The following is a 13,016-nucleotide window of genomic DNA, read 5'->3' on the forward strand; positions in this document are numbered from 1 at the left end:
CATAGTTGTGTGAACAGTAGCCTCGTATGTAACTCACTGGTTTGAATTTCAGGAGTCTAGATACAGATACCCATTTGAAAAAGAGGTGGACTCGCAAAATTGTTCAGCTCCAGAAGGAATAAGTCATTGTAAGAATATCGTCTTATACTTTAAACAAAATGCAAGATAATTCTTACAGGCATTTGTGCATTTGTTAAATCCTTGCAACCCCATGGTATTAGATTGGAGGGTTGTTCCTGTGCAAGACCATTGAATGCTTAGGGAAGTGAGAAGAGGAATTGTGCTTCAGATAGCTTAACCAAGTCCAGAAGATTAACCCGGTATCTTATACTCATTTCCCATCTGTGAGCAAGCACACATTTTCCACAGTATTTCCACAAGTGCTCTTGTGATACTGCATGAAAAGAGGAGAGTTTGTAGTAGAGATTTGAAGAAGTAGGTTTATATCAGATTCTGGATTGCCAATGCAGTTAGGGAGTAGCTACATGTGATCATAAAATAAACAAACTCCTACATTTATACACATGCATGTCATAGTTCTCTTCCCTTCTTTCATGGCTTTTCTAAGGCTTCTTTGGACTATAACTCCTTCACCGAGTGGATACTCAAGGAGGTTCCCCAGTTAGCTCAGGGAGATTCCACAGTTAGTTTTTTGAAGATGACTGAATCTTTGAAAACACAGATCCAGGTCTGCAGATTCTTTTTAATGCAAAATGCACCATAAAAATCATCTTCCTAGACCTAAAGGCAGTTTTTGCCCTCTGGCAAATATTTTCAAGAGTATTGTGGATGAGTCCAACGTGTAGCAACAGTGGAAGGTTACTCTATTATTGTAATGGCAAGCCTTTAGGATTTTTTCATGCTGGATAATCCAGCCCTTAATGGGATTATGCTGATTAGTATTTTTCAGAAGGCTCCAAGCAAGATAAATTAATAATCTTGGAAGATTTTTTTTTTTAGGAGGACTGCAGATATTTCTTTTTCTAACTGTGGCTGCACTTCACATATGAATGGAGATGGTAAATATGGATGGATTGATTTGTAAATAAATATCTGTGATTTTACAAATATTAATAGAGCCAAAAAGAATCTTTTAAAAAGGAAAAAGGGCTAAACCCTGAGGTGAGGCAACTTGGTGTATCCCTGTTTAAGTGAACAGATGAACAGTTTTCTAACATTTTGTGGCCCATGATGTATTCTGGAAAAGTTCTAATTAGGTAAAATTACTACTTTTATTTACAAAGAGTTCAGTTTTCATTCTGTTTCAGCAATGAGCAATTTAATTTTTCTTACACAAGCTCTGATGAGTCTGGAATTCTCTTCCATATGTGCACATGGTGCACAAAGGAGATGTAAATTCAAGTTTTAGCCTGCGTAGTAGCATAACCGCGCTTGTTACTCTACACCCATACAGACGTACCTCTAAAATTCGCATTAGTATTTCATAAAACTATGAGCTTTTATTTAAATAAAAAACATTTTTTTAAAAAAAGAGGTGGTACTTTGTTACATTTTAACAACTATTAATTTTTTTTCTTTATCTGAATGATTTTTACTGTAGAACCAGCTGGGATATGTGGTCTGGCATTAAAAATGGTTAATACTTCCTCTGCAACTTTAATGTGGAATCCAACCAAGACTAACTTCACTTCTTATAAAGCATCTTTATCAAACAGCACCTTTATAAACAAGTTTAGGATTCCGGGAGCACTGACTGACTTCAGTGTTACAGACCTGACTGCCGGGAGCATCTATAATTTCACACTGCAAAGACTGAGAGGCAATATTGAAGGAGCTTCTGCTTTCATTGAAATTGTAACAGGTCTGTATGGCTTCTTGCTTTATCTCTTTGCTGGTGAATGATACCTGTCAGTATTAGTGTACATTTATCTTCGTATGTCTCACTTTGTTGAATAACATGGGAATTTAAAGAGATCTTTCATGTAACAGTTTGTTGTGGTAGAAGACATGCATCATTTAGACCCTATTCAACCTATATCTATAGGTATGCTACCAAGAACCTAAATTCTTTAGCTGTGCTGCCTTTCTTTTGGCCGTTTTAAATATATGCATTATTTTTCAGGTATTTATCTTGTACAGAGCTGTGCACAAGCTGAATTTTACCTCATCTGATTTCAGTAGGTTTTTTCGCAGTGAGTGAGGTTAAGCAGGTGTACAAATGTTGCAGATCATAAACTATTCAAGGGCTGTTTCTTCCTGGATACATGATAAAACTTAATGGGATGAGATCTCAATCTGTCTTTAAATGTGTGTATGCAGTCTACAGTAATGTCATAATGTAAAATACAGGTAGCATTTAAAGAACAGAAAGATGGTGACACCAGAACTACCTCAACCAATTACTGCTTTCTTATGCTTTTTATACATTTATCTGTCACAATGACATGATGGTATGAGAGAGACATGAGATATGTGGGAAACTGTCACTGATTGACATGCAGTTGTATGTCTGCCTTTTGCCATCAATCCTTGACAAACTTTCAGTGGCTTCTCCATTGTGTTTCCTGAGCACAGGGACAATACTACGAGAAGAATGAAGCAGGAGGTCAAAGAGAGCTTTAAAATACAGAGACACAGGGTTGAAAATCCTTAAATTTGCTGTGAAGAAAACTGTGCATGCCTTTAAAAGTTTAATCTATGACCACAATGCTGTAATACTTTAGTTGCAATTAATTATTTTTCCTAATGCAGGGAAGAGTTAATTCTGTTTGGGTGACCTAATAATGCATGCTTTTATGTAAACATTTTAAGATTACCTTGGGATGCGGAGCCTGCTGGTTTATAATGCTTAGTTTTGGAAAAATTAGCACATCCTAGTTGTATTTTGCAGTCCCTATGCACTGATATATCTGCTCAACCTTAAGTAATTCTTAATACACTCTCTCAGAATATATATTGCAAAAGTTGAGTAGTATTCCAGTAGGTTAAATTTGCAAGAAAGTGTTCTGACTACTCTTTACAGAAATATACTGGCAAAAAGCAGCCACTGCTGGTAAGAGGTGTGTGTGCATGTGCATGTAACAGAGAAGAAGATTGTAGAATAGGAGGTACATTGAGGCCCGGGTGAAGCAGATTCACATCCACAATCCCTGATGTTGTGGTTAAATCCTGCAAAAGGATAGAAGTGAGGCTTTTGTTCAGCATCAGTGGAAAGGGTGATTCTCTGTCATGGGATAATAGTAGGAAGGACATTAGCTCCATGGGGCCAATTTTCATTTTGAAGTATTCAGAACTCTTTTTCCATGAAGGTATTTCTATGCTCACTTTTACTGCTGAGTCAGAAGTAATTCAATGGAGGTAAAGAGATGACTTCGAGTATTGTGGTAACTGTACACTCAGATTAATCACGGGTATGTGTAAAAGACTTGCACATGCATAAAATACAACATTAGAGGAAGATGAGATGAGTGCTGGAGAAATAACAATACTAATGATAATAATAGGACATTAAATTTATGTAGGTGTAATAGAAGGAAGAAGTTATGCTCTAAGTTACATTTGTGCACTTTCACATATATTACTAATGTTTTTGTTGTGTTTGGTATTAAAATAAACCAAAAGTTAAAATCATACATCAGATAAATGAAGATAGAATATAAAATATGAAGGTAATTTGAATATATGAATATATGAAATGGAATATGTTATGGCAGAGCTGGAGGAATCAATGTGAAAATTCTGCAACTTTGGACAGTCAGAGAGAAGAGAACATGAAGGGTATATATTATATTCTAAGCAGATTTGCAGTAGATAAGAAATGAGTGGAGCCCTTTCAGGATAGAAGTGGTGTGATATGCAGGCTGAGCAGAATGATTTTAGGATTTGAGCAGTACTAGAAGATTTAGAAAATGGGAATAACTTTAATCAAGACTTCCGAAGAAATATGTTGCTAAAGGAGTCAGAACACACTGCAAGGGTAGTGGTGAATTTGGAATGTGGCAAATAGCATCACTGAATGGACATGCTCTGGGAGTTATACAGAGGGACAGCTGCTAGCTAAGTGTACTTCACAAAATAGAAGGGAGAGAGAGATGCATGGCTATGAATTGTGCAGGTGGATAGACTATATAATTGTAGGTTATTTTTAATGCTAATTCTATTATCATTATTTAGATATTTAGATTTTTTAAGATAATTTTTAGTGATCTGTTGAAGAGGCTTAGATCTGGTTCATTATTAGGCCTTGAAGTGGGTGATACAGATTTAAAGATCCACTTAAAGGCAGAAAAAAGAAGAGGATGAGATGATGTGACAGGAGCAGGTGGATACTAGACTTGGTGGAGTGCTGAGGGGAAACATATTTTGGTTATTTTGGAGTAAAACATCCAAATTTTGGGAACGTAACTCACTACACCTCCTGGAATTATTGAGATTGAGAATATATGAAAAGTATAAAAGAGTAATAACCCCGTGGCAAGCAACTGAACAAATACAAGCTGTTTGTTGAAGTTCAACAGTAACACTAGTTATTACAGCAATAGTGCCAGCTTTGAGTCCAGCAGAAATACCAAGACTGTGCAGAGATTCTTTGTTAACCCAGCACTGGACAGAGATACCTGAGCTTGCTTTCTACAAAGTGGAATAGCTACATGGCATAGCTTGGAGATTATCAGGCAAGTCTTAGAGGCAGTATAGCAACTGGAATATAACAGCCTGTTCTGTCCAGGCTATTTAGCAATTATCCTTCATGTAGTAAATAAATGGTTCTTGGATGCCTTTATATTCAGTTCTAATTAGTGAGATATTTATAATGGGTGCATTTAAGTTAATGGTTTTTATTCCACAATTCTCTTTCAGAACCTGCAAAACCAGAAGGGCTTAAATTCTTCAATGTTTCATCACATTCCTTTTCATTGTATTGGAGAGTACCCTATGGACATGTAGACAGATTTCATGTGGATCTTATTCCTGATCATGGTTCTGTTGTTATCCTAGATCTTGGAGCTAGGGAGTATCAAGTATGTGCTTTTATTACAGTGCTTGGATGGCCAGCTTATGCTTATGCACTGCGCTGATGAGGAATCCTTTGCTAATCCAAACTCGCTTCCTCAGCTATTTAAGACAGATATGAATACGAAAGTATTAATGAGAACAAATTTCAGCATCCAGAGTTTGTTACCTTAACAACAGTTATTGAATTTATTTTTTTAAGTCTGCTATAAAGATACAGCCAGTCATCCAAGGGTTCATGAATAGTTTAACAAAGGAAGGGCAGAGCTATTGAGTAATACAGGCTCATTAATTGTGTACTTGCCAGGAAGATCTGGCCTTAAATCATTCATGCAGGCAACACTTTGCTGCTAAGCCATCAGAAAGAAATAGGAGCACATTTTGATTCTACTGTCTGGAAAATATAATAATATTCATAATAATGGCTGTTCTGGTTGTTTTGCTTTTGTTTTTTATTGGAACTGCAAAGATACAGGTATTTTATATAAATGCTTGCTAAAAACTTTTAAACTATGTTTATTTAATATAGGCAAGCTTAACCATCAGAAACTTGGAAGTTTTTAGACTGTTATTGTATTTATTCTTTCCAAAAGGGATTTTATAATGCTTTGTATGTACTTAGATAATATAGTGATGATGATGTAGAAAACCCGTTATAGATAAACTGATAGACAGCTGATTCTGTGATAAAATTAATAGTTAATTTTGTTGTTCTTTAATATTGAATGTTATACAAGTCTTATGGTGGGTAGTTAAATAAGACAGCAAAATGCTATCCTGTAGCTAATGAATGTAAACTACTATCTTTACTGTTCTAATGTCTGCTCTGTTTCTAAAAGCATATTAAAACATCATCTTCAGTAACACAGGGCTAAACTTTTCTTTTTTTTTCCTCGTGTTCATGATTCCTAATAAAAGATTTAATTAAATCAATGTCATATTTTAGGCTGATTTTTCTAATACTGCTCCTGGAATGACATACAATGTGACAGTTTCTGCAGTGTCTTCTTCAATATACAGTTCACCTGCCAGTAGAACAGTGACAACAAACGTGACCAGTAAGTTAATAATAACTGCTTGATTTTTTTTTGTTTTTTGTTACCTGTGCTTTGTTGTGCTTACTGTATGCAAAGCAGTGCCTGAAAAATGATAATTAGTTAAAACTTTTAACAGTTACCGTAATTTTTCATCATCTTTAGCTGTAAAAAAAACATATACTGAATCTGAGTGTTCTACAGGAACATGGCACTTTCTCTAATAGGTGTTTTTAAGAAGCAGCCCTGGATATGACTGGTAGTTACATTAATCCTTTAGCTTGGCTATTTTAAAAAAAAGCATAATGGTAAAGAATTTATAAGCTTTTAAAAAATCTGCTATTGTGTCATGTGTAAAATGCATACCCCAATTTATACATATAGTTGTAGGCATTTGAGAATTTTCAGGTAATTTTAGCCATATCGGACACAATTTGGAAAATAGTGCAGTATGCTTTTGAATGGTTTTAGTGAAAGCACCTGAAATTAAGCATGCTATAATATCTCAGATATTAAATTGGCATTAAACTCTATTTTATCCATGAAGATGTTGAGCATTGCATATTTTACATTCTTAGAAAAGAATGCTCCTGGTGCTCCAAAAATAATTTAATTGTTTCAAAACAGTATTCTAGCCAGAGAAAAAAGCTTCTTATTTAACAATACATTAGTCTTCAGTAGTTTTACTGTTCTATGCTGACAGATGATTTAATATCTTTATGATAGCTGTGAAGATGTCTCCATTGCAATTTGGCAATTTAATTAAAGACTTTTTTTCTTTTTTCTTTTTTTTTTTCCTTTTTTTTTTTAGATCCTGGGCCCCCTTTGTTCCTTGCAGGTGAAAAAGTGGGCTCTGCCGGCATTCTGTTGTCGTGGAATACACCATTGCATCCAAATGGGAGGATTCTGTCCTACATTGTTAAATACAAAGAGGTCTGCCCATGGATACAAACAGCTTATACACAAGTTACAACAAAGCCAGATAGTTTGGAAGTTCTTCTTACCAGTCTTAACCCTGGAACAACTTACGAAATTACGGTAAAAGCTCTATGAACGTCTTTGGTATTTTGAATTCTGATTTATTGTGTACTGTGTGAGATTATAGTTGGGTGCATAAAATACTTTTGAAGCACCTTGTTAATGACTGTTGTTTTATAACAAAATACATTAGCCAGGTATTTATTTACTGTGGTCGTTTTTAAATCTACTTAAATCCAGCCAAAAATGCACTAAAACAATCTCTTCTGTTAATACTCCTGCTGACATATGGCATTATGTGGTAGAGAGTAAAGGGCAAAGGTTAGAATTTTCAAAAATATCTAAATCCCCCTTCACTGAGATTTAATCTTTGAAACCACTGATACACTTTGGATATTACCCTTTGATTTCCAAATCACCAGCAGCCACATCCAAAAAAGCATGTAGATCCTTAATTCCTACTTTGATTTTAAACTTAATTAGTTTAAGAAGGAGTTAGCTTGCCTAAATCTCTATTTAGATTTATCCTGTAAATGCCTTACCCTGGTTTCCTTTACCTGAGTGTTTTACCTAGTGTCATCTCCTGAAATAAAAATTATTATACTTTTCTGTTTCCTTTCCATAGATATTTACTGCCTGAATATCCACTGTCACAATCAGTACCTTTATTTTTTTAAGTTCTGTATATGCAATGTGTTTGCATTAAGATTAGGCACTCCTGATCCACGTCTGAATTCTTCAACAATGAATGACTTCAGATGGACAGAAATAAACTATTATCCTCCTGGCAATAGTTGCAATGCAGTTCTTTTCTGCACTTATTTTTCATAAGAACCTTGGAGAGGTGCTTTTTTTCAGTGTCAATTATGAAATGGAATAATATGTTTGATTTGCCTGCTTCCATATAACAAAAGTTCTTACAACTCAAAAGTATATAAAAATATGGAAATTTACCAGACTAGGAATAAGACTGTGCAGCGATTCTTAGTAGAGTTGTTGTGAATGCATAAGAAGGTAAAAATCAAATTATGACTACCACTGTGGGAAAGTTGCTTCCTGTGAATCTGGTAGTGATGACCATGCTTCTAATTGAGAAAAATATAATCACTGAGACCCTAAGCAGATTAATCTGCTCAGAGAAATGGTGTAATTAAGGAGAGCTCAATTTACAGTTCTGAGTACCTCCATAACACTTACGTGGGATTCATTATTTAAGTTTTTGCAGATTCCATTCTCTTTCCCTGTATGATTCTTCCCTGGGAAAATTGTAGGACATTTTTAATCATTTGTTTTACTTAGCAACAGTTTGTCAATGTGTCAGTATATGTGGGAAGCTTTCCTTGTAATCACTGGTGTTTGAAACATTAACCTAAGAGCAGAGTTTGACTCATTAAAATGGCTTGTGACTCAACAACATCTGTCTAGTAGGGGCAGCATGATTTTTCTCATGGGTGAATAAAAGTCTGTTGACTAGATGAGGGTTGTTATATTATGTACTGTTTTGGTGGGCTACCTGGCTGGCTGACCCACTAGTAACCTCACAGATTCAGTAACCACTCAGGTATTTTATAATAACCACTGAAGTATTTTCTCTACTTCACAGATGTGGCCAACAAGTAACATTACGTGTTCCCCGTTTCTTCAGCAGTTTAATGTGGTTCTTTGATTAGGTTTTGGAGTCTGTCATTTAAAAGTAGGATCTTGATTTTTGCATAGGTGAAAATTCTTTTCTTTCTTTTTTTTTTTTTTTTTTTTTAGGGTACCAGGTTTGGTCTTGTTGTTAAGCTCCTCTTAGTAAATACTGTGACAGTAGTTTAACATAGTCAGCCTATATAAGCTTTCAATATAGGTTTCCAGTCTTTTCATAACGGCCCTGTCTTAAATTTGTTCGTTTACATGTGATGAAAAAACACTTTTAAAGAAATAGTAGTTAAAGTGATGATTTGTTAAATGGCAGGGAGAGGGTTATGGATAATATTGTTATCATTATCTTTCAAAGAATAAGAATTAATATTCTTTCCAAATGTGAGTAGCAGCTACTTGAAATTTGGAGAGTCTTTTTATTATTTACATAGTAACCTGGTCCTTTTTAAATGTTTCCAAGCTCCTTTCTATAATACTGCTTTGTGTCAGTGAACTCTAGAAGCTAATAGTACATTGAGTAAGCATTTATTTTGATTTCTCTTTAAAGATAATTGGTGTGCATAGTTGTTATTTTTTACCATGCAAACTTTTGTATATTTCTGTCATAGTAACTTTGAATGCTCTTGAAACTGCACATCTCAAATGGGAGACTTTCCATGTTCCTCTTAATTTTCCTTTTCCTTTCTGGACCCTTTCTACTATGCCTATTTTGAGATGAAATTACAAAAGATTTTAACAGTATTCCAGGTGAGGAAATCCATTTAGATTTATGTGGTAATATTCTGATATTGTAAGTGTTTTTGATTGTCAGCCCACAAAGATCTCCAGGTAATTTTACTGGCTATTACAATTAATGTAGAATTCATCAATGCATAAGGACAGTTCAAGTGATCCTGTGATACAGAAACAGGTAGGGTTAGCTGAAGTTGCCTGGGGTGTGCATGCATGGACTTGTGTGTATATGGTAGCGGAAGGAGCTGCTCAGTGATACAGATTGTTTTCCCATCAAGCAGAATACACTGCAGAGTGTTTATAGGCATCTGCATCCCTTTGCATCCTGGATTAAGTCTTCCCCTGTTACCTCATATTTCTTCTTTGTACTTCGCCTTTGCTTAGTGCTTCTATTTAAATATTTTTAGCATCTCCTGAAAGGTGCACAAAGTAGTCCTGACAAGTGATTAGAATGTTCTTCCTTTCTCTTCTGCTGGCTGCTTCCACTCTTTATCCCTTGCATGTGCCTGTCGCTTCTACTGTGAGCCACACATCATTTTGCAATTCTGCCCCTTCTCCCCTGCCTTCTCCACAGTTTGCAGTTAGTTCCTTCAGTGCAGCTACCACACTTTTGCTCCCTGCCAATGGGGAGAGGGGCATCCCTGCCACAGTTTTAACCTTGCTAGAGAGCTTTTTGCTTTTGTTTTTCCTTTCACACACTTCTTGTGATCATTGTTGAAATTTTTAGCATCTATTACCTTTTCGTTGCCCCTGTCAATTCTTTTCAAAATAGATAGGGAAACCTTATTCTCTTTCTTTCTAAGTAGGATTGACTGTTGCATACTATGGTCCATCACTGAGTCAAACTGTCAGAAAATCCGGTGTAGCAGAGCAAATTGTGCCTATTGTTGTTGTGCCTGTTTATCTCCACATATTCTGCCAGTCTCAGTTTACTGCCCTTCCAGGTGTGAGACTGGGCTATGATCATAAACACTGAGGCACACCCACCCTACACTGCTTCCGCAGTTCCCTGACCTGTTGACTTTTCCCCCATTCCAAAGACATGCTTTCCTAGGCTTTCTCCTCTGAGGGAGGTTGACCTGCTCTTGCTGTACCTTACCAGTTCAGGATATGAAAGAGAACCTGCTTCCCTTTCTTGTCTGTTAAGTTACAAGGGGAGTAAAATGGGAATGGGGTAGCAGTTTTATTCTTAGTTAATGAAAGTGAGTGAATTGTAAGGAAAAGGAGTGTTACTGATTTCTTATTCTTCCTGTTGACTTTAGCATAACACAGAGACTTAGTATTTCTGAAGGGTGGGTATGTGTGCATAGCCTTTTTCTTAACTGGATTACACTGACAATTTTTCCATTTTATTTTTTCACTTTTAAATGTTGAGTGTAAATTAAACAATACACCTAGAAAAAGCATGTTCATTTGTATATTTATAGTTTAAAAGCTCTACAAGATAAATCTTTGTGTATCCTTAAGATATGCATAGTCCCTGGCACTACATCCTATAGGTTCTCTAATGTAACTCTTTTTTTGCTGTAGGTTGCTGCTGAGAACAGTGCTGGTGTTGGAGTATTTAGTGATCCCTTTCTTTTTCAGACTGCAGAAAGTGGTAATTTTAATAAAGCTGCTAATTATTTTAACTAAAGCTGCTTTAATTTATTCAGATAAAGTATCCCCAATAATTTTTCTTTTATACTTGAACAAATTCTTATATATTTAGAAGAAAAATCCGTATTCTTTTCTTACTCTCTCACTCAGTGGAAAAGGTGCATTTTCATCCTAGATGCTTATTACAGCATTTAGGGTGTTCACATATGGGGGTTTCTCAAATGTAAATTCTGTTTCTGTTTGGGTTCTCCTATGGCATGTTCAAGGTAGGATGCTTCCAGAAAGCAAGGTCAGAGGAGAGCAGAGCTACCTGTTAAGTAGCACCATCAGCTGTTGCTTACAGCAGTACTGGGAGACAGACTTTGTTGTGGGATCAGCAGTTGCAGTGCCTCCTGGTGTCATATCCCATTTTTTGAGTTTGGTGCTGGAAGAAGTCCAACACAGAATATATTTTATTAAGCTTTTACTTCTTCATTTGGAAACTAAAAAGTCAGAATTATAATGCATGGCAGAAATGAAAATTTGACTTGAAGGTTTTGCAATTTTTTAATAAAAACTAATTCTAGTCTGAATTTCCATATTCTTTATTAACTTATAGTTTGTAGTCTTGCTCTTGCAAGCAGTCCAGGAGCAATTCGACCTTGGCCAAAGGGATGGCAGCAGACCAGTTTGAGGGGTTAAGTGGATCTCAGTGGAATATGGAGTTCATGATGCTGCGTAGGTGAATGTCCCTCTATATTTGAGGCTTCTGTTTGGTTTCTGTAGTAGTGCAAACCACAGAGTGCCAAGCCTCAGTTAATGGCAGGAAATCATCACTCTGCATGAGATTTGTGTGCTTAGAACTACAGTTCTTCTGAGATAACTCCATGACTTATGAAACCAAGTATGGCAAAGGATAGTAAATTTGCCACATGCAACTAAACATTATTCTTCACTATGCTTTGTAAGTTATTGCTGGTGGAGAATAATATTTCAGTGGGCTTGTTTTACTCAAGTTTGACAGGACAGCACTGCAGCATTTCTCCGTGTGAGAGTGGTAGCTCTCTGCTTTTTGATGCACCTCTGCTTACACATTTATTAAAGGTAGAAACCCTTACCATAAAAGTAATTGGGAGGTCTTTTCAAATGCAAGGTGAGAGCTGTGTGTCACTGACACTACATTTGTACTTTTACCTTCTCCTTATCTTTCTCTAATCCTAGCTCTGATATTTAAAGAAACCCCAGCATCTTGGTCAAAATGAATAGGTACAGTTTAAAATAGCAAAGTTAACCAAAAGAGATGATAATTTAAATACAAAGGACTTTGCTATAGCAAGTTCTCAATGAATTGATGATAATCATGGTAGGAGCTGTAGTCTAGCAGGGGGGGAGAAAGGCAGGATCTGCAAAGGAACTCTATAAATAAGGCCCTAATCAGCAGGGCCTAGGGTAAGAGCTAAACATGAGGCTTGGAAGATCTGTTTCAATTTAATTAGGGAAGATCTTCTGTAACTGTGAACATATATATATATATATATATGTTGTATATTGTATATAACTTGTATATTTTTAAGACAATATTCCTTTTCTCTGTAATACCAAGGCTAGCTGTCACAGGACATGCTACTGCACATGCCATACAGACAGAACTGAGAGAGTGCTACAATGCTCTAATTCTTAGGCAGGAAAGTTCTGATAGTCACATTAACTTCTTTATGTTTACATTACACAAGCATTTAAAGTCTCATTTAGATGCTGCATCCCATTCCTTTGTACTGTGATTGATACTGATGCTCTGACACAAATTCCTGAAAACTGTCACAGATACAAAGAACATTATTTCTACAGTTACAGTGAATATTGAAATTTAATTCATCTTTTAAAAGCTATCCAAAAAGTGCATCCAGCTGGAAAGGTGACATAGGTAGAGTCAAATAGAACACCCAATGCTGTCATATGCTCTTAAACAAACAAAAAATGGGCAAACATTTATGCTTTAGTCTCTTGCAACTGTAGTAAACTTGTTTGCTGCTTTTGACAGTAGATTAGATATTTCTAGGAAGAATTTTTAAGGAGACC

General features: G+C 35.8%; 1 protein-coding gene across 2 annotated transcripts in view; it reads left to right on the forward strand.

The window, feature by feature from the left end:
- The window catches only part of PTPRQ (protein tyrosine phosphatase receptor type Q), a 142,688-nt gene that overhangs the window by 23,865 nt on the left and 105,807 nt on the right, over positions 1–13,016 (forward strand). For both annotated transcript variants that reach the window (XM_064509559.1, XM_064509562.1), the window contains exons 17-21: positions 1,562–1,822; positions 4,819–4,979; positions 5,918–6,029; positions 6,817–7,043; positions 10,890–10,959. In XM_064509559.1, the coding sequence (XP_064365629.1) occupies positions 1,562–1,822; positions 4,819–4,979; positions 5,918–6,029; positions 6,817–7,043; positions 10,890–10,959 (831 nt within the window). The remainder of the gene's footprint in view (positions 1–1,561; positions 1,823–4,818; positions 4,980–5,917; positions 6,030–6,816; positions 7,044–10,889; positions 10,960–13,016) is intronic.

The sequence above is a fragment of the Dromaius novaehollandiae genome, chromosome 1 (assembly GCF_036370855.1).
Source record: "Dromaius novaehollandiae isolate bDroNov1 chromosome 1, bDroNov1.hap1, whole genome shotgun sequence".
In the NCBI taxonomy this organism is placed as follows: domain Eukaryota; kingdom Metazoa; phylum Chordata; class Aves; order Casuariiformes; family Dromaiidae; genus Dromaius; species Dromaius novaehollandiae.